Below are 18,760 nucleotides of genomic sequence, written 5' to 3'. Positions count from 1 at the left end.
ACATCTTATGAGGGGTGTGTGAGGGAACTGGGGGTGCTCAGCCTGGAGAAGAGGAGGCTTGGGAGGACCTGATCGCTCCCTACAACTACCTGCAGGGGGGCTGTAGCGAGGTGGGGACGGTCTCTTCGCCCAAGTAACAAGCTACAAGACAAGAGGAAACGACCTCAAGTTGTGCCAGGAGAGATTTAGATTGGGTACTGGGAAAAGTTCCTTCACCGAAAGGGTCGTCCAGCACTGGAACAGGCTGCCCAGGGAGATGGTGGAGCCACCATTCCTGGAGGTGTTTAAAAACTGTAGATGCTGTGTTTGGGGACACGGTTTAGCAGTGGCCTTGGCAGTGCTGAGTTAACGGTCAAACTTAATGTTCTTAAAGGCTTTTTCCAATCTAAACGATTCTGTGATTCAGGGACGGCTGTCAGCACGCCTGAACCACAGCCCAAGCCGTGGCAGTGGGCAGAAGCACACTACCCACCCAACACCCCACCAAGGCTCCAGTCAGTAGGGATGGGGATGGGTCACAGAACGGTGGGGGCTGGAAGGGGCCTCTGGAGACCACCCAGCCCAACCCCCTGCTAGAGCAGGTTCTCCTCCAGCAGGCTGCAAGGGGTCCTGTCCAGGTGGGCTTTCAATGTCCCCAGAGGAGACCCCCAGCCCCTCTGGCCAGCCTGTCCCCGTGCTCTGTCACTCTCAAGGGAAAGAAGCTTTTCCTTATGTTCAGATGGAACCTCCTGTGCTGCGGTTTGTGCCCGTTGCCCCTTGTCCTGTCGCTGGGCACCACTGAGAAGAGCCTGGTCCCATCCTCCTGATGCTCACCATTAAGGTGTTTGTATGCATTGGTAAGTCCCCTCTCAGCCTTCTCCTCTCCAGGCTGAACAGCCCCAGCTCCCTCAGCCTGTCCTTCCAAGGGAGATGCGCCAGCCCCTCATCATCTGCACAGCTTCCGCTGGTCCCTCTCCAGCCGTTCCCCATCTCTCTTAAACTGGGGAGCCCACGACCGGGCCTTGGCCAGCGCCACCAGCACTCAGAGCTGCTTACCTTGGAGATGTAGAAGGCTTCCGTGTGCTTCTTGTAGAGGGCGAGGATGCCTGGAATCAGCTTCGGGAGCTGCTCCTCCAGCTTGTCACTGGGCATCAGGTAACTCATGGGTCCCAGCGCCTCCACCACGGCCAGTCTCAGCTGCAGGGAGAGATGGCACATCAAGAGCATGGTGGCCCAGGCCCTGGGGGACAGGCCTGCCACAGCATCGCCCCACTGCTACAGAGCTGCTCTTCCTGGTGCTTCTAGAAGCCTCCGAGCCGAGGCAGGGACAGCATTTCGTCCAGCTTTGCCAATGTGAGTGCAAAGGGTACTCAGCGGAGAAGGGGGACACCTAAACATGTCACCCGTGCCTGCAGAGGACAAAACCTGGCTGGCCACCTCCCAGCTGTGGCATACGCCCAGAGTGCCACCCAAAGTGGTGCAGAAGGACCCCGTGCCCTGCTTTCCAGCAACAGGGAGCAAGCGCCCCGTTCCGCAGGCGTCACACAAGGACAGAGGGAACCGAGCAGAGCTGCAGGGCACAAGGAGAAAAAAAGCATCCAGCCCTAAATCAGAGCTGGGGGCTCACTCTCTGGGGGCCACCTCCTCACCTAAGGGCACAGCTGAGATGCTGCAAGGCCAATGTCAGACTAACGCCCCTCCCTCCGCACCCAGGGAGGTCCTGCCCCCCCCACCTTGGCTTCCCGGTGCTGCAGCCAGCTGTTGAAGAGCACTTCGTACGCACTGAAGATCTCGTTTGAGAAGGTGTCCTTCCTGACCGTGGGGTCCGGGGCTTTGTCCAAGTTTGCCAAGTACTCCTGGATGCTCTCACTGAAGTGCTGCAGAGCTAGGAGACAGATTGCCTAGTTAGATTTTCCACACGTACAAGGGAGTGTTTGTTTTAGCCCCTCCAGAAAGCAGATGGTTGACGTGCTGTTTTGCTGGGCAGCATCTCAAGGGATAGCAGATGCACCGGGACTTTCCCTGGCAGGCAGATTTTCCAAAAGGCGCCCTGGCTACGAGGGATTGTGGCAGGCAGCCGCGCCAGAGATGCATGCTGCTTTGTGCTTCCTGGGCGAGGGCTGATGTAACCCACTCCAGAGACCCAGCTCCAGGGACCCACAGGAGCCTGGATTTGCCACTCAGGTTATCTCCTTAGCAGCTCAGGTGGCCAAGAACTACAGCCTTGCAGCCAGAGGCAAGCCAGAACACCGCACCTCAACAAGTTTGTCCGGTCTGTGGGCCAGCAAGCGCTGTGTGTTAGCACGTGTTACTTCTCCCCTGGTGAATCAGACCAGTGATGAGAGCATGTTTGCATAAAGGCATGCATCCTGGCTCAGCAAGAGACCGCTGACCACAGGGGACACCCATCGTCCATCTCTCCCCTCCAAGGAAGCCTTTGCCATGGCTTTACAGGGTTCCCCAAAGGCTTTACAAACCTTCTGGGGCTGCTGAGGGATCACCTAACGCCAGGAGCAGGTCTCAGCTGATAGCACCCGAGGGCTGTAAACACCCTCCTACTCTTACTTGGGGAATTACCCAACCATGGAGCCCACCGAACAGGCTCCCAGCTTCAGGAGCCCCTGCACAGGGTGTTGCTCAAGATGCTCAGCACGAACCTCTCGGGGCTGAGCCCCTCGCGACTGCTGCACAGGGACGCAGCAGGCCGGCTGCCTGGGAGGTGCCACTCACTGCAAACCTTGCCCAGCTGCCCCAGCCGACCTGGAACACCCCCTGCGCTGTCTGCCCATCCCCCCAGCTCCTTCCAGCCCCCCTGCCCAGGACCCCCAGGCACCAGAGCGCACATGCACAGACGCTGCTCTCCCTCCACACTGTGCTGGGGGCCCGTGTGTGCTCCCTTCCATAATCCATTAACGCACAGTGAGGCTCTTCCAGATTCCCCACCCTTTGCCAGCCTTTTCCTAAGGAAGGAAGCGGCCTGGGGCTTGCAGAGCCAACGCCGTGCCACCACCCGGCCAGGTCCAGAGCCCTGGCTGCCAGCATCACCAGGGACTGCCAAGCACCAGAGTGGGAGCCGTGAGGGGTGAGGCCAAGGCAAGGGGAGCGGAGAAGGATCACAGCCTGCTCAAGCATGGAGGCACCCCCAGAGCTCACCTGGCCCAAGCGCCGGCTCAAGAAGGGCCACCTGGAGCAGCCTGCCCAGGCCAAGCTCGTCCACCCCTCTCCTGCTAGAGCCAGACGGCTCCTGCAGCTGATCCCACAGCGGGGAAGGGGCCGCCGTGCCTGCAGGATGCCCATGGCCCTGAGCCATCCCTCCTCAGGCACGGCAGCCCCGCTCCTGCCAGAAAGTCACTGAGCAGAACCCTGCTTGGCTGCCCCAGGGAGGGAGCCCTCACAAGCCACATCCCGCACTAACGGGGCAAAGAAAAAAAACCCACGACACCCTGGTAGCCTGGGGAGGAGGTTTCGCCACAGCAAAATAGCAGTGGAAGATGGAAGGCTGAAGGAAACAAGCGGCTGGCCCCGCATCGCAGCAGGACACGACCCAGGCACACAGTTCTGGCACAACCGGCCCCCGGTGTGGTCTGACCAGTGCCCATGGTACCAGCTGGGGACCCAGCCACCCCTCAGCCCTCGTGCCTGTGGGATGGAGAAGCCGGCACGGCCCCCAAGGATGCACAGCGACTCCAGAGCGTGCCAGCTCTCCGTGCCCCTGTGCCCAGCACGAGCTCGATGCACCCACGTTATCAGACCCGGAGGAGGAGGAGAGAGGGTTCCCGAGGAAAGAGCCCGGGACAGTGCCCGCTGCACGCCGAGGCTGCAGGGGTTGCGCAGCCTCCACGCCCTCCTCGCCCACAGCAGATATTTATTTTCAGCCCGATAGGATCAGAGATGCTGAGTCACTCCACAACCTCGTACCAAAGCCAGATCATTTCAATCACATGCCTCCTCACCCTCCCTGCGACCCGGCCAGCAGCACGCAAGAGAGAAGTCCTGCAAGCAGTGCCCTTTCTGCTGGAAGGGACATCACCTCCCCCAGGGCTGAGCCCTGCTCTTCTGCTGTCCTTAGTGGTGTGCCAGAAACCCCCCCAACCTGCTCCCCGTGGCTCTGACAGACGGGGAGGGCTCGGAGGGGACATCCCTACCCCACAGGGATGAGGGACCACCGGCAGTGTTCTCGCGCTGCTGGGAACACACCTGCAGCAGGCAGGGTCTGGCTGTCCTTGGGGCAAAAACTGAATTCCCATCGACCATCGGAGGGGTCAGGAAGGCCCCCAGCTCACTCCCATTACACCCAGCACCTTTCTGGAGCAGGGCACAAAATGCAGACCCCATCTAAACTCTGTTTTCACTTCATCTCCAGGCTGGAGTCAGAACACCCTTGTTCAGGTCAAGCCCTCCAAAAGTTTCTGCAAGAAGCTTGTCTTGACCAAAGTGAACAGGCCCAGCCAAACCCATCACCTTAAAGTCCTCCTCCAGCTTAAAGCCAGGCAGATTGCAAGGCCAACAAGCAATGTTATGCCTGGCTTTGCTTTTTTTGTTCGGTGGTTTGTTTGTTTTTCAAAAAAAAAAAAAGCTTGTAGCCAAGAGCCCAGGGTAGCTGCTCCAGCCAGCAAGGTTTTTGGACACAGCTGGGAAGCTCATTCCCTTCCCTGCAGTGGGGCCACCGCAGACAGCACTGCTCCCAAGACAGAAAGCGGTACCTTGCTGACATCCCCGGAGCAGTAAAGCCTGGATCACATCCCTGCATCCACCGCTTCATCCCTGTGTTCAGCCCAGATCGAGCTCCGTGTAACTACTCTGTAGCCCGGTACTTCCCTGCTGCTGTCTCTCTGCGCCAGGCCACCCCGCAACAGCAAAACCATCCTGAAAAGATTCACCTACATTGCACGGCTTTGCTGACTCCAGAGCTACCTCACCTGCCTTTCAGTTGTTGAAAACTTTGGCAAAAAATTATACAGAAACCATACAGAGCCAGAAATCCAGCATACCAGCAGCAGCTGAAGCCTGTGGGCAGCAGGCAGCTGCCAGAGACGGGGCACCCCCGCCAGGCAGCCCAATAGTCACCCCACAGCCTCCTTGGGCTTTCGGGAGGCTCCAGGGGAGCATGTCCACCCAGACCTCAGCCTGGGTTTCCACACGCTCAGAGGTCGGCATCGGACAGAAGCAGTCGCGAGGGGCTGACCGTGGGCAGGCAGGGGTTTTGGGATCGGGGCAGGACCTGCTCCAAACCCGCAGGGGGCTGTTTAAAGATGCTCATACTGCTGTGCTTGCCAGCACTTTGGAGGCTTCGTGGGCTTTAGGATGAGTTAAGAGGTTGCAAGTACTCTGCGAGGGCAACAAACCCACCATGCCTCAGGCGCAGCAGCTACAAGGTCGTTTTGGGAGGAACACGTGCGGAGCCAGGACGTCACGCTGCTCAGGACCAAGCAGGGGAACAGAAAGCTGAAAGAAATAATTGCTGGAAGCAATGAAGAAGAAAGAGCTGCTGATGGCAGAAGGCTGCTCCAGAAGAGCCACCCAAACCTCAGAACCGAGTTCCACCAGCCCCACGGGCCCATATTGGTCCTCCCCACTGCACCTGAGCAGAAGGATCGCTTCTCCGCAGGGCCAGGCACCACCGATGAGCAGTCTCCAATGGGATTAGCAGCAGCCCTCCCGTCAATGAACGTGTCACCTGCGGTCTGCGATCGCCCGCAGCCAGCCTAAACTGCCCGCACTGCCAACACCAGCCGCCCCGGCAGTTAAAATAGCTCAGGAGTCTGGTTGTTCTCAATCAAGGGAGGATGCTTTATGTTCACAGGAATTGCCTGACCTTGCCTTTGGCTTTCCCAGAACACACCTGCACAGAAGCAGCTTAAGAGTTGCACGTTCTTGCTTTGAGCTCAATGTAACAGAACAAGAGCAAGTGCTGTCACCTGGGCCCCAGCAGACCCCAGTAACAAGCTTAGACACAAACCTCACCGTTTCCAGGAGAAATAAATGCTGCTGAATATAGTCCTACATCCATCCCTGAAGTTTACAGGGCTGCTCGGGAGGCTCCCACTCATCCTTGACACATGGAGCCACATTCCCAGGCCCTGATGCAAATATCAGCAAGAGATAAGAGCGACTGCACCAGCGGCGTGCTCCAGCAGCTCCCGTAGCATCTGTCAGGGTCCTTGAACCTGCGCTCCCCCAGACCACCTTTTATTTTTGCCCAGTTATAGACAGAAAACCACAAATCCTGAAGATCTTCTGCTGGATATTCATAAGGCCATCACGTCATGCCCGCCTGAGGCTGCGCACTGTCCTGCGGTCTGAGATGCATCAAATCCTGCTGCACCAGCAGCAGCTTTCAGCAAGCCCCGGGCTGGAGGAGGGCATCATGAGAAGGGAGGCCCGTGACATCCTGCCAGCCCACTGAAAGTGTCATATCCTGAAAGTGGCTCATGAGAATTACAGAAGTGGCTTAGACGGGAGCTGGCCTGGCACCGTTGCCGTGTCCCAGCCTCCTCACAATTCCTACTGGGGCTAACGCTCGTGTTGATGCCATGTGCCAGGTTCTTGGTCTTAATAAAGGGACAGCCTGGTTTAGAACAGGGTCTCCAGTAGCACATCTTCCCCTCCTTCCACATCCCACCGGGCTCATCACCTCAACCTGAGTCAGGACGACTCTGGAGCACCCATGCCCTGTTGGCCAGAGGAGAAAGCGAAGGGCACCAGTACTCGCTGGGCTACAAAACAGGAGTGACAGGGATCAGGTAGATGGAGAAGGACTTTTGCTGGATCCCAGTGACCTACAGCTGACAGCTATCCATCCCTTCCCAGAGCCAGCCAGGTCCCTGCTCCCAGCCATTCAGGAAAGGTCCCTCTGAGTCAGCTCTCCACCCCCCATCCACAGTCCCTCCTTTTCCAGGGAAAGGAAAAGGTTTCCCACAGCACATCTGAAATGACTGCAGTCTCAGAAGATCCAGAAAGACCTTACCGTAGCAGAAGACAGACTTCATATGGTCCTGTTTGGCCATTCCCAGCATGGGCAGCATCGTGCCGAGGATGGAGTTGAGAAAAGGCACCATTCCAAACACTGGGAAGGAAGCGGGAGGGGGTCACTTGCAGCAAACACACAAGTGCCACTCGGCAGCTGCGCCAGCCCACGCTGGACACAGACCCGGCAGGACTGCACGGGCGCCCGACAAAGCCCAGCTCACCGCAGCCAGCTGGGAGCCCAATTCTGCCACACAAGAGATTGTCCCCAGAGAAGTAGACCCCCAGCCTCTCTGGGTAGCCTGTCCCAGTGCTCCATCACCCTCAAGGTAGTTTTTCCTCGTGTTCAGACGGAACCTCCCGTGCTGCAGTTTGTGCCTGTTGCCCCTTGTCCCATCACTGGGCACCACTGAGAAGAGCCTGGCCCCGTCCTACATCCCACTGGCTGCTGGCATCAGTCAGTGAATCTCTCCACAGCCAGACTTGTTTCCAGAAGTACCATCCTAAAAACATCCATTTTAAAACTCAGTCTCTCTGGGATGGCTGGAGATGAGAGCCCAGGCAGGGGATTCTCTAAGGACAAGGGCCAGGCAGGTCAGATGCCCATTGCTTTAGAGCGGCAAACATTTTAAAGAGCTCGGCTGAGCTGTGAAGCCAAGCCGCAGGGGATTTCTAATTTCAGTCCACTTTTACAGGGACTCAGCTCCTCCGGGCATTGCCAGGTACGTGCGAGGTGGCCCACCTCCCACCCAGGGCTCTGGCAACTCCTGCCCAGCTGCAGGCAGAGCAGAGCATCCCCCCTCCAGCCACCCAAGAGGCAGGACCAGCACCCCAGGGCACAGCCCAGGCCTCTGCCACTGCTCTCCTTTTCCCCAGGGCACTGAGCACCGGGAGAGCCCGCCAGGTCCCAGAGCAGCACGGCGTCAGAAGCTCTGCTCAGGCTGCTGCCAGACAAGCCAAGACAGCTGATGCTGCCCGCTCACACTGCCCCGTGACCCTCTGAGGAGGGGTTGCCCTCAGCTCCCTGCCTCAGCGCTGGGGACAGTCCCAGCAGCTCCCCATGAAGAGCAGCCAAGAAGAGAGCAGGGGGTTCCAAACCTCCTCCCAGTGCCAGCTCCCCGCAGCACTGGCCGTCCTCTTCTTGTGCCCCGTCTCTTCTGAAGAGAAGAGGAATAAAGGCCACCACGAGCAAGCCATTCCCATGGATGGCCCTCCTCCTTGCCATACTGGCGTTCACTGCTTTTTCAGTGCGTTTCATCACTAAGTTATTTTGTGAAACAGACTCCTCAATCATTTAGCAGCATCAAGTCTAAGCCATAAAATCCCCAGAAGTTTGGAAGCATGCTGCCGGGCTCGGCGTGCATGACACCGCAGAGGTGCCCCCCACCCCACAGAGCTCTTCAGGTACAGCATGAACCACAACACCCGAAGCCCACCCCACTTCCACAGCTCTTTCCACCGCGGACCAGCAGCTGCAGGTCGCGCACTCACCGTTGGACACGGAGAGGTTTGCAAATGTCTGCATGACAAAGTAGTGAGGCAGGATCCCCGGCTGGAATTTGGTGAGCACCTCCTCCATCACCTTGTTGATGAAGCGTTGCCCCACCGCAACAAGGACATTGCTCGCAGCTTGCTGCCAGTCCCGGATCACTTCCTGGCATGGATGGAGGGAAACCACATCAGAACAGACACCGCCTCAGACACGCAGCCTCCCCGGAGCCTGCTTCTGCCTCATTTAAATGCCATGCATCATGCCTGGCTCCAAATGCCACGGGGAGCTGCCCTAAACAAAAGGCTCAAGGTTCAGACGTGACCTTTTTCCCACGCGGACCTGCAGCCTCTCAAGGCATCGCCTCCTCCTTCCTGCTCCAAAACCCACCTGCCCGTCCAGCTCCCTTTCAGCATCCAAGTTTTATTTAGCTTTGTATATGTGCCACGCTGGAAGAAAACCATCTACCAAACCATGCTCATCTCTCCCCAGAGAGAGGAACGTAGTCTGTCCCCTACTCCCTCCACTATCCCAAGTACAGAAGACTGCATGTAACTAGTCCTTCTCTTCCACGAAAGGGGTCCCAGCTACCTGCTACCCCTGGGGCAGCCCCAGACCCACAGCATCTTCTGCAACGACAGCATCAGGGGCAGGAAGGGTCTGGCCAAGAACAACGACAGGAGGAGCTGGAGCTTCCAGGTCATACCTTTGACTTGGTCATTTCATTAGACGCCAGGAAGATAACCACCTTCGCTGTGCTTTTGTCCAGGAGGGTAATGTTGTTCTTCACCACAGTCTCCATTGCCTTCAGGATGATCACCCGGTGAGGGTAGGCCAGCTGGAAAGGGAGGGAGACAGTGGCTGGTCAGCCAAGCTGAGCCAGGCACCGCAGCTGCCCCAGGGCAAGCGAAACCTGCGTGTCCCAGAGCTTCCCAGGCTGCGAGATGCCCGGCAAGGGACTGGCTAGCATTTCCACCATGTGGCTGGTGCAGGACAAGGCAATGACTTGGACCACCAACCACTTTTACTCCATTTCTCATCCATGACAGCATATTGTCACCATTTCTTCACCACTGCAACTCGAGCGCCTTGGACCAGACTTCTCAGCCAGCTGGTCCAGCACTCCTGTAGCCCAGCTCCTCCCAAGTATCTCCCTTGCTTGCTGACAGAGCCAACGTCCCCAAGCCACCAGGGAATATTCCTCACCCTGCTGACCCTCCCAGGGCAGAGCAGAGAAGACCCCTACCTTGTCATGCTGCCGGAGGTACTCGTCACAGGAGTTGAGGATCTCCTCTGGCTCAGATTCCCCCAGGTAGCACAAAGCATCGTAGATCTGCTCCTGGACTAGCGGGTCCTTATCTGTTGTGGCATCCATCAACGTCGTAGCAAGCCCTGAGCAAGAGAGACAAGTTACAAAGATTTTTGTATTCTCTGAACACCTCCTGGACTAACAAGAGCAGGAAGAGAAGAGCCTCCGTGCAATTTCATCCATCCTTCCACAAGCCATGCACACAGCTAAATTAAGCTTTTGTTTCCCACTCAACGAGCACCAACAAGAACCCTTCCTTCTGGGCTCACCACCCAAGGTAACTCACCTTTAACTTGAAGACCCCCTGCATGCAGCCCTCCCCTATTCCCCAAGGGCAAATCCTTGGGGATTCATCCTCATCCCCCAAGCTGGGTTGAACACTTCAAAGGTGTTTGGTTTTTTTTTACTGCAGACCTTACACACAGCACAGCGTCAGCCTCTGAGCCAAGGTGAACTTGGCTCTAACGTTTCTCACTGGAGCAGGGAGAAGGAAGGATTTATTACACTGGAGATTTCAGACTAGGGCCGGGCAGCAGCGCTGGCTCCATCGGAGGCACCTGGGGAAGCTGCACAGGGGCTGGTGTGACGTGGGACCCACCAAGGGCATGTCTGTGAGGGTCAGGGGCTGCAGGAGCCCCGCAGTTGTGCAGGTGAACCCCACCACCAAACAAGGCTCTATGAGGGCAAACAGATGCCATCAATCAGGAGCTGGCAAAGTCCTTCCCGGTATTCCAGCCACGCTAGCCAGTTGCCACATGGGAACTGCCCCAGGAGCACAGGCGACAGTGGCCCTTGTCCTGGCCCTGGGGCACCAACAGCAACGCACTGTCCCCAGGCATGACACCCCCACTGCCTGTGGCTAAAACCGCTGCCCCAGCGGCAAACCCGGTGGTGGGACAGAGCCCACTGAGTCCCTGCCAGCGGTGAGCCAGGCGCCTGCATCACTGCTGTGGTCCAGAGCTGCTCCGTCCCACCCATCAGCCAGCAACTCTGCTCCAAGAGGCTTAATTGTTACTGTGGAGTGGTGTATCTCTCATTAGGGCCTTTGTTTTAATAAGGTTAATTAGTTACAGAGCAGGTCGCCGGCACGAGCTTTGCAAAGAGCCTGCAGAACACCATGGGGCCAGCCACTGCACACAGCCTCTGCCACACCGCGGCTCCTTGTCCAGGACTGTGCCTTCATGGCAGGGTACGAAGACCCGTCAGGATGCCTGGCCCTGCGTGGATACCGTGCTGCCCGCATGGATGCTGTGCTGCCTGCGTGGATGCTGTGCTGCCTGCGTGGATGCTGTGGTGCCCGCATGGATGCCATGCTGCCTGCGTGGATGCTGTGGTGCCCGCATGGATGCCATGCTGCCTGCGTGGATGCCGTGCTTCCCGCACGGAGGCGTGCTGCCTCGGAAACATCAGTGGCTGCCACGAGGGTTGCACCAGGAGGGTGGCAGCATCCCTCACCCCTTCCCCTCCTGCTGTGGCCAGCTGCCCCAGGCCGGGAGGAGCCACAGCTGAAAGCTGCCCCACTTCGGGGGTTGTCATCTTCCAAGGCAGGGAGTTGGGGAGACGTTTGCCACACCGTCACGTTAAAGCCAACGTGACCTGGTGCTACTGCTGCTGAAGGTAATCCCTGCTCCCACCCCAACCCACCCCTTCCCCATGGCTTAATTAAACCAGAAAATTCTTTATTGCCTTAAAAAAAAAAAAAAAAAAAGAGGAGAGAGGTTCATTTCAAAGCTGGATGGGATTAATTTAGGAAATACACAAGGGTTTACACCAGTTAAATATTTAGAGACTATTTAAGCTTATGCAATTTGCAGCAGAGACAAGGCCCGAGATTAATTTCTAGGGCAGGGAATTACTGTGCACAGAGAACCGCTCCCTCCTCCTGTCCCCGACCAGCACATCTCTCCAGATGCTGCAGAAAGCTCCAGCAGCATCACTGTTGGCTCCACCACCGGCAGCCGAGGCAGGGCTGAGCTCCCCCCAGGGCACCAGCAAGGCAATTTAGCCTTAATAGTGAGCGAGTCTTCCCACCCAGCTCCATCCCCATAGAAAAGCTTCACTGGAGCTGGGCAAAAAGGGCAGCAGCAAGGCAGAGGGGGACAGCGGCCAAGACCCCCAGGCCAGGGCCAGTGCGCTGAAGTCCCTTGCCCACTCCCACCGTGCTCCGGTACTCACGTTTTATCCGTGACTCCATCATGCTCCGTGTTTTCAGCTTCCCCACCAGCAGAAGGCAGTTGGCAGCTTCCTCTGTCTCAAACCCGGGGATCCCTGGGGAACCTATTTTTACACACTGCCTTTACTTTCACGGAGAAGACTGAGGTTCTGGTCCGGGTCAGAAAGGCACCAGTGGATGCAGTGAGGTGGAGGAGATACTCTACAGCAGCCGTGGGGAGGGGGGAATGCCAGTTCCTCGCAGGCAGCCGATTGCCTGCCTGAGCTCTGCTTCCCAGGGGCCGGCAGGCTGCAGGTGCTGCGCTTCCATCAGCCCCCAGGACCGTCCCTATGGAGGTCGGAGCCAGGGGGAGCGCGTCCTGGGTTCCGCTCCCCTCTGTGCCTGCCTTCGTGGCCTGCAGACGGGAGGACATTCTCCATCAGCAAAGCAGACGTAGAAAGCTAAACCGTTCCCCTCACGTTACTGCGAGGAGCCGCCACTCGCAACCACGGTTCTCCCGGGTTAATGGTTGGACTCGATGATCTTAAAGGTCTTTTCAGACCCGAACGATTCCGCGATTCGCAGCCCTGAGGCTCGGCCAGGCCAGCCCAAGGCAGGTGCCCTGTTAGTGAGTCCCTACGCACTGCGGGGGCTGAGCCATGCTCCGAAGATCTGTCCCTAAAACCACGAAGAAAAGCCAAGGGGGCAAGTTCCCTGTGCCTGCAAGGGCCACCGGCCCTGCTGCGGGGGAGCGTTGGGCTCCAGCCCTTTCCCTTGCCAGCTCCAGCCCAGACAAGACCAAGCTTTTAGTCAAATAAGATTCGAAGGTTGAGGCTGTGGAGTTTCCCTGCTGCCTCAAGCCCAGTACTGCCCACGGAGCCTCCTCCATCCCGGCGGGGCCAGGCAGCCAGCCGAGCTGGTCGCCAAAGGCTCGTTGGCCACCTCACTACCGTACCTGCTGGCCATCACACTGGCCTTGCCACGGCACCGCGGCCCTGCACAAGCCCACCAGAGCGGGGGCCGTGACACGGAGCCCTGGGCTCCCAAAACGCAGCCGGGGAGGGAACCCCACCCCCACCCAGGGAACCCCACCTGCGGCACGGGCTCATGACCCCTCCCCGGCTTCCCGCCGGCAACCGACACCGGAGCTGGGGGGTGACCACCGGGGTTAATTTCCCCTGGGGCGGGGGGGCAGCTCCCGAAGGAGGTTGGGGGATACACTCGGCCGCCCCCCGGTGCCAGGCCCCAGGCCCCAAAGCCCCCCCGCCCCGTGGAGGGCAGGCGACTCCCCGTGGGTGTGGAAGCAGCCAGCACGGGGCCACAATGGCACAGGATCACAAGGACACCGGGTCCCGTCCCGTCCCGTCCCGCCCCCCCCCCCCCCCCCCCCCTCCCCTCCCCGCCCCCACCGGCCGCACTCACCGCGGGCACCGCCGGACCGGGACCTGCTCGGCCCCCGGCGCCGCTTCCGGGTGCGCCGGTCACGCCTCCGACACGCCCTGTTTCGGGAGGGTCACGCCCCCTCGCACAGACCACGCCCCTCCGCCGTATTGGAGCAGCACGCATACGTGCTACCGTTCAGCCCCGCCAGGGGGAGCCGGAGGCGCCACCGGCGCCCCCTGGCGGGGCTGAACTGCAACGCCCCCTGCGGACAGCGCGTCCGTGGAGGTGCGGGGCTGTCCCCTACCCACCTCCCCCGCAATGGCGGGGGGGCACATGCCGGGCAGGGACCACCGCTTTTCCCCGGCTCCTGCAGGGGGTCTCGAACCCGCAGCCCCCGGCGCCCCCCGCCTGGAAGCCACAGCAGGTTTAGGTTTGGAAACCTTTTATTTCACAAGGCACATCGCAGCAGTGGGGCCGCCCCACAACGACTGGGGAGGGAGCAGCAGCCCTTTCCCCAATTCCTCCCCTCCGCCCCCCGCATTTCAGCTCTGTCCCAGAGCCGCGCGAGGCCAGGGGGAACCCTGCCCTGCAGGACCCCCACATCTGCTTCACAAGCAGCGGGGAGGAACGTGTCCAGGCTGTCACCCTCATGGGCAGATTGTCCCAACAGTGACCAGGGTCCGCGGGTGACCCGGCCACGGCAGCCCGTCACCGTGATGGCTCCTCCGAGCATGGCATCGAGCCCTGCGCCTCCTGCCGCCGCTCCTCCTGCTCCCGCCGCCGCTCCTCCTCCTCCTCCCGATCCAGGCACTGCAGCTGCTGCTCCACCTCCTCAGGGATGTCCACTTCTAGCAGGTTCTCCATCCCCGGGCCAGGCTCGTCCCCGATCAGCACCTTTTCCCAGGAAGAAGAGGAATGCTCAGGGAGAGGCAACAGGACTGTGGGGCCCCCACCCTTCCCAGAACCACAAAAGGGTCAGCGTCAGGACCTCTGGAGACCACCCAGCCCAACCCCCTGCTAGAGCAGGTTCTCCTCCAGCAGGCTGCACAGGTTCGCATCCAGGTGGGCTTTCAATGTTCCCAAAGAAGAAGACCCCCAGCCTCTCTGGCCAGCCTGTCCCTGTGCTCTGTCACCCTCAAGGGAGCGAAATTCTTCCTCATGTTCAGACGGAACCTCCCGTGTTGCAGTTTGTGCCCGTTGCCCCTTGTCCTGTCACTGGGCACCACTGAGAAGAGCCTGGTCCCATCCTCCTGATGCTCACCATTAAGGTGTTTGTATGCATTGATAAGTCCCCTCTCAGCCTTCTCCTCTCCAGGCTGAACCACCCCAGCTCCCTCAGCCTGTCTTCACAAGGGAGATGCTCCAGCCCCTCATCATCTTCACAGGTTCCGCTGGTCCCTCTCCAGCTGTTCCCCATCTCTCTTGAACTGGGGAGCCCAGGACTGACACATCCCCACCACCCCACACCCCAGCAGGGAATGGAGTGAGGGAGAGGCAGGACAGAGCCCTTGGAGCAGCTCTGCACCCTGGGACCTGTCTGCAACCCCCGCAGGGACCCTCCTCCCCACCTGAATGAGCTTCTCGCAGGCAGCAAGCACGTCTGGCTCCTGCTCCCAGCGGTGCAGCTCCCTCAGGATCAGGTACGTCCCCTTCTCCCGCACGATGTGCCGCCCGGCCTTGGTGGCTGTCAACTGCAAAGGAGACAAAGCAGCAGCATGGGCAGGGAGTCTGGCACACCCAGGAAAGCGGCAACAGCAACGCGGCACAGGGCTCAGCCAGCTTCTCTGCCCAGGACCGCATCCAGATGGCATCTGAGTAATCTCCAAGGATGGAGACTTCACCACCTCCCCAGGCAACCTGGGCCAGGGCTCAGGCACCCTTGCAAGGAAAAAAACTTTCCTGATATTTAAGTATTGCAGAATTAATTTTTAATAACTTATGCAGTGTTTCCTAGTCTTAAAAGGATACATTTTTATTTTGTAATTAATTTCAAATTTGCCATTAAAATCACTGGATGCTTTTGTAATGCACAATGAACGCTTAAAGCCTGTTAAATGAGGCTTAACATCTGAAAGAACCTGCTATCTTAAGCAAACAGCCTTTCCTTGGAGATAAGGACAGCTGCAACCCTGCAAGTTCAACCAGTAGTTGCTGCGGGGTGCTGGTGAAAGAGTGAAACCGCCTCCAACCAGAGGACAAAGTTGCGCAGCTAAACCTGGATTGCAAGGTAGCGTTGCATCGAGTCCTCTGCCATGACCCACGGCTCTGTGAACTGAAGGACTTCCTACAGTTTTGAGCCTCCATGCCAGAAAGGATGCAGGAAAACTGGAAGAGGTCAAAAATCTGCCAAGATGGCCAGCGTTTGAGAGCCTGCAGAGCTGAGCAAGGCGGTGGCAAAGGGCAATCTGCCCGAAACTTAGGTGGAAACTAGTCAAGTACTTCCAACAACTTGAAAGCAAACTGGTCTCAGTGATGCCAGACAGCATAACAAGGGACAGCAGTTGCTAACAGATGCAAGGGAGGATTTTCACTGGAAGGCCAAAACCTGGGATGTGGTGCCTGGACACCTTGTGAAATATCTGTCTTGGAGGCTTGGAAGCACAACCTCCCGTGTTCCAGTTTGTGTCCATTGCCTCTGGTCCTGGCACTGGGAAGAACCTGGCTCCCCCTGAGCCTTCTCATCTCCAGGCTGAGCAGTCCCACCTCCCTCAGCCTTTCCTCATAGAGATCTTCCACTCTCTTCACCACCTTGGTGGCCCTTCCCTGGACGGCCTTCACCATCTCTCTCGCACAGGGGAGCCCAGCACTGGACCCATCGCTCCTCAGTGGCCACACCAGCGCTGAGCAGAGCTCACTCAACCTCCTGTGACACTCCTCACGCAGCCCAGGACACCATTCACCTTAGAATCATCAAATCGCAGATGGTTTGGGTTGGAAGGGACCTTAAAATATCATCTAGTTCCAAGCCCCTGTCAAGGGTAGGGACACCTTCCACCAGACCAGGTTGCTCCCAGCCCCATCCAACCAGGCCTTGAATGTTTCCAGGGATGAGGCATCAATCCTCTCTCTGGGCAGCCTGTGCCAGTGCCTCACCACCCTCAGCATAACAAATTTCTTCCTTGTGTCCACCCCGCAGCATCCCCGAGTCATTCTCCACAGGACTGCTCTCAATCCACTCTCTGCCTAGGCTGTATTTGTGTGTGGGATATTTATGCTTGGGACCTTTGCCACATGAGCACACTGCACCAGCCACTCCTCCCAGCTCAGTGTCATCTACAAATACACTGAGGGTACGCTCCGCCTCATCATCCAGATGATTAATGAAGACACTGAACAGGACTGGACCCCCAAGCGCACAGCGCTGGTCACTGGCCACCCTCTGGGGCCGTCTGGTTTTCAATCTACCTCACTGCCTGCTCATCCAGCCTAGATAGCATCACTTCTCCGTGAGGATCCCATGGCACACGGTGCATTCTGGGGCAGCCCTGAACACCTTTCTACTCCCAGGAGCCCTGGCCTGGGCTCTTGCCCTCAGCCCCGCTGTGAGTTGCACCAGAGGGACCCACCAGCATGATGGCTTCTAGCAGCATCTTCCGGATGTCAGGTTCCTCCTCTCGCTGCTTGTCCTGCGGCAGGTACTGCAAGTCCACAGGTAGCCCTGGTGGAAGAGGCAGCCTCAGTGGGAGGCACGTGGCCAGCAGTCCGCAGATGGCCACCTCCCACTGACGCCCACTTACTTTCCATCTCATCCTCAGGAAACTCCTCAGGGCCTGCCAGAGGCAGGAGGAGAAAGGGCAGAATGTCGACATCCTCACTCAGCAGCCACTCGTGGTCCTCTGGGAACAGCCTGGGGTTAGAGGAGCCACCGCAGCCAGGGTGGAAAGCCGAGCTCAGCCCCCACCCAGCTGCTCGCCCATTTACCCCACCAGTGGAACCGGTGAGAAAATTGGAAGGGCAAATGCGACAGAAACTCATGGGTCAAGATAAACGCAGTTCAATAAGGGAAGGGAGGAAAAAAAGCCCCAAGTGATGCAAAAGCACCAATCACTTGACACAGACCGATGCCCAGCCTGTCCCCATGTGACGGCTGCTCTGGCCCCCTCCCTGTTTCAGTGCTGACCATAATGCTATGATGTGTGGGACATCCCTCTGGTCTGTGGGGGTCAGCTGTCCCAGCCGTGTCCCCCCAGCCTCCTGCCCAACCCCAGCCTACTCACTGGGGAGAAACACAGAAGACCTTTCTCTGCAGCAGAGGGCTTCCAGCCCTCAGATCATCTCCGTGTCCCTCCCCTGGCCCCACTCCAGCAAGTCCCTGTCTGGCTTGTGCTGAGGATGCCCGAGCACACAGGCTGGCTAAGCCCAAGCAGCATCGCCTGTGCCAGCTAAACCTGGCGGCGTTACCAGCACCGCTTTGGTCACCAGCCTAAAACACAGCACCACATGGGCCACTGTGAAGAAAGGGAGCCCCATCCCAGCCAGACCTAGCACCCCCAGCTCCCGGCCGTGTGGCAGCCCGCTCACAGCCCAGGGTGAGGGCAGCACCCCCCCAGCAGCCGGGCCAGTGCCTGGGCTCGGCCCGGGGCTCTCACCAGCCTCGAAGCAGCAGTTCCTGAGGGCCCCCCACGATGCCCCGGCGATGGACAACGGAGTCCTTGTACTGCGTGAAGGGCAGCAGCCGCTGCACCGAGCACCTACGGGAGAGGAGGGCCGGTCACAGCGAGCCGCAGCCCCCGGGCCCGGGCACCGCCCGCCCGCCCACCCGCAGGCCGCCCCCACCCCACAGCCGTACCGGGAGCGGTCGAGGAGCCCGCGGCGGCCCTCGGGCAGCCGGCTGAGGTTGCAGAGCAGCGGACCGAGCTGGGCCGGCGGCCGGGGCTCGCCGAGCGGCTGGAGGAGCGGCGCCAGGCCGAGGCCCCGCTCCCGCAGGCCGCCCAGCACCCGCCGCGCCGCGCCGCCCTCCCGGCAGAGGTTGGCCAGCAGCCCGCAGGCGGGCCCGGCCGGCAGCAGCGCCAGCAGCGCGGGCAGGGCGGCCAGCAGCGGCTCGCGGGCCGCCGGCTCGGCCGAGACGTTTACCAGGCAGTCCATGGCGTGGCGGGCCCGCCGCCGAGCCGGGTCCCACCGCCAGCTCCAGCAGGGCCGCCAGGGCCGCGGGCCGCGCCGCCAGCAGCCGCTGCCCCGCCGCGCTGCCCGACAGCGCCCGCGCCGCCGCCGCTGCGCCCTCACGCGCCGCCGCGCCCGCCGTCGGGGCCAGCAGGGCCTGCAGCTCCGCCAGCGCCGCCACCACCGACGCCTCCTCCTCCGCCGCCATGATGGGCGCCTCCGACATGACAGGCGTCACCTAGCAACCGCGAACCGGCCCCGCGATGGGCAGGCGCGAAGACCAATGAAGCGCTGGGTGGGTGCGGACGTGCCGCCGCTATGCCAATCAGCTACGGAGTAGCCGCCAGAGGGGGAGGGCCCTCCGGAGAAAGGTCTTCTGGGA

The 18,760-nt window shown here is 59.5% G+C and overlaps 2 protein-coding genes across 5 annotated transcripts in view; both read right to left on the bottom strand.

Moving 5' to 3' along the window:
- MROH1 (maestro heat like repeat family member 1) overlaps positions 1–13,410 on the bottom strand; it is a 56,930-nt gene extending 43,520 nt beyond the window's left edge. For all 4 annotated transcript variants that reach the window (XM_040586516.1, XM_040586517.1, XM_040586518.1 and 1 more), the window contains exons 1-8: positions 13,318–13,410; positions 11,919–12,310; positions 9,681–9,826; positions 9,141–9,272; positions 8,437–8,599; positions 6,947–7,045; positions 1,713–1,864; positions 1,036–1,176 (exon numbers count right to left, since the gene is read on the bottom strand). In XM_040586516.1, the coding sequence (XP_040442450.1) occupies positions 1,036–1,176; positions 1,713–1,864; positions 6,947–7,045; positions 8,437–8,599; positions 9,141–9,272; positions 9,681–9,826; positions 11,919–11,940 (855 nt within the window). In that variant the 5' untranslated portion in view covers positions 11,941–12,310; positions 13,318–13,410. The remainder of the gene's footprint in view (positions 1–1,035; positions 1,177–1,712; positions 1,865–6,946; positions 7,046–8,436; positions 8,600–9,140; positions 9,273–9,680; positions 9,827–11,918; positions 12,311–13,317) is intronic.
- A 293-nt stretch (positions 13,411–13,703) lies between these two features.
- HGH1 (HGH1 homolog) lies at positions 13,704–18,474 on the bottom strand. Its single transcript, XM_040586520.1, is given in 7 exon segments — positions 13,704–14,172; positions 14,847–14,969; positions 16,845–16,936; positions 17,016–17,114; positions 17,868–17,898; positions 17,900–17,969; positions 18,068–18,474. Coding segments are annotated over 7 exon segments (897 nt in total). The 5' UTR covers positions 18,364–18,474; the 3' UTR covers positions 13,704–13,986.
- Between the last annotated feature and the right edge of the window lie 286 nt (positions 18,475–18,760).

This window comes from Falco naumanni, chromosome 3 (assembly GCF_017639655.2).
Source record: "Falco naumanni isolate bFalNau1 chromosome 3, bFalNau1.pat, whole genome shotgun sequence".
Lineage (NCBI taxonomy): Eukaryota > Metazoa > Chordata > Aves > Falconiformes > Falconidae > Falco > Falco naumanni.
This window is presented reverse-complemented; position numbering and strand designations above follow the sequence as displayed.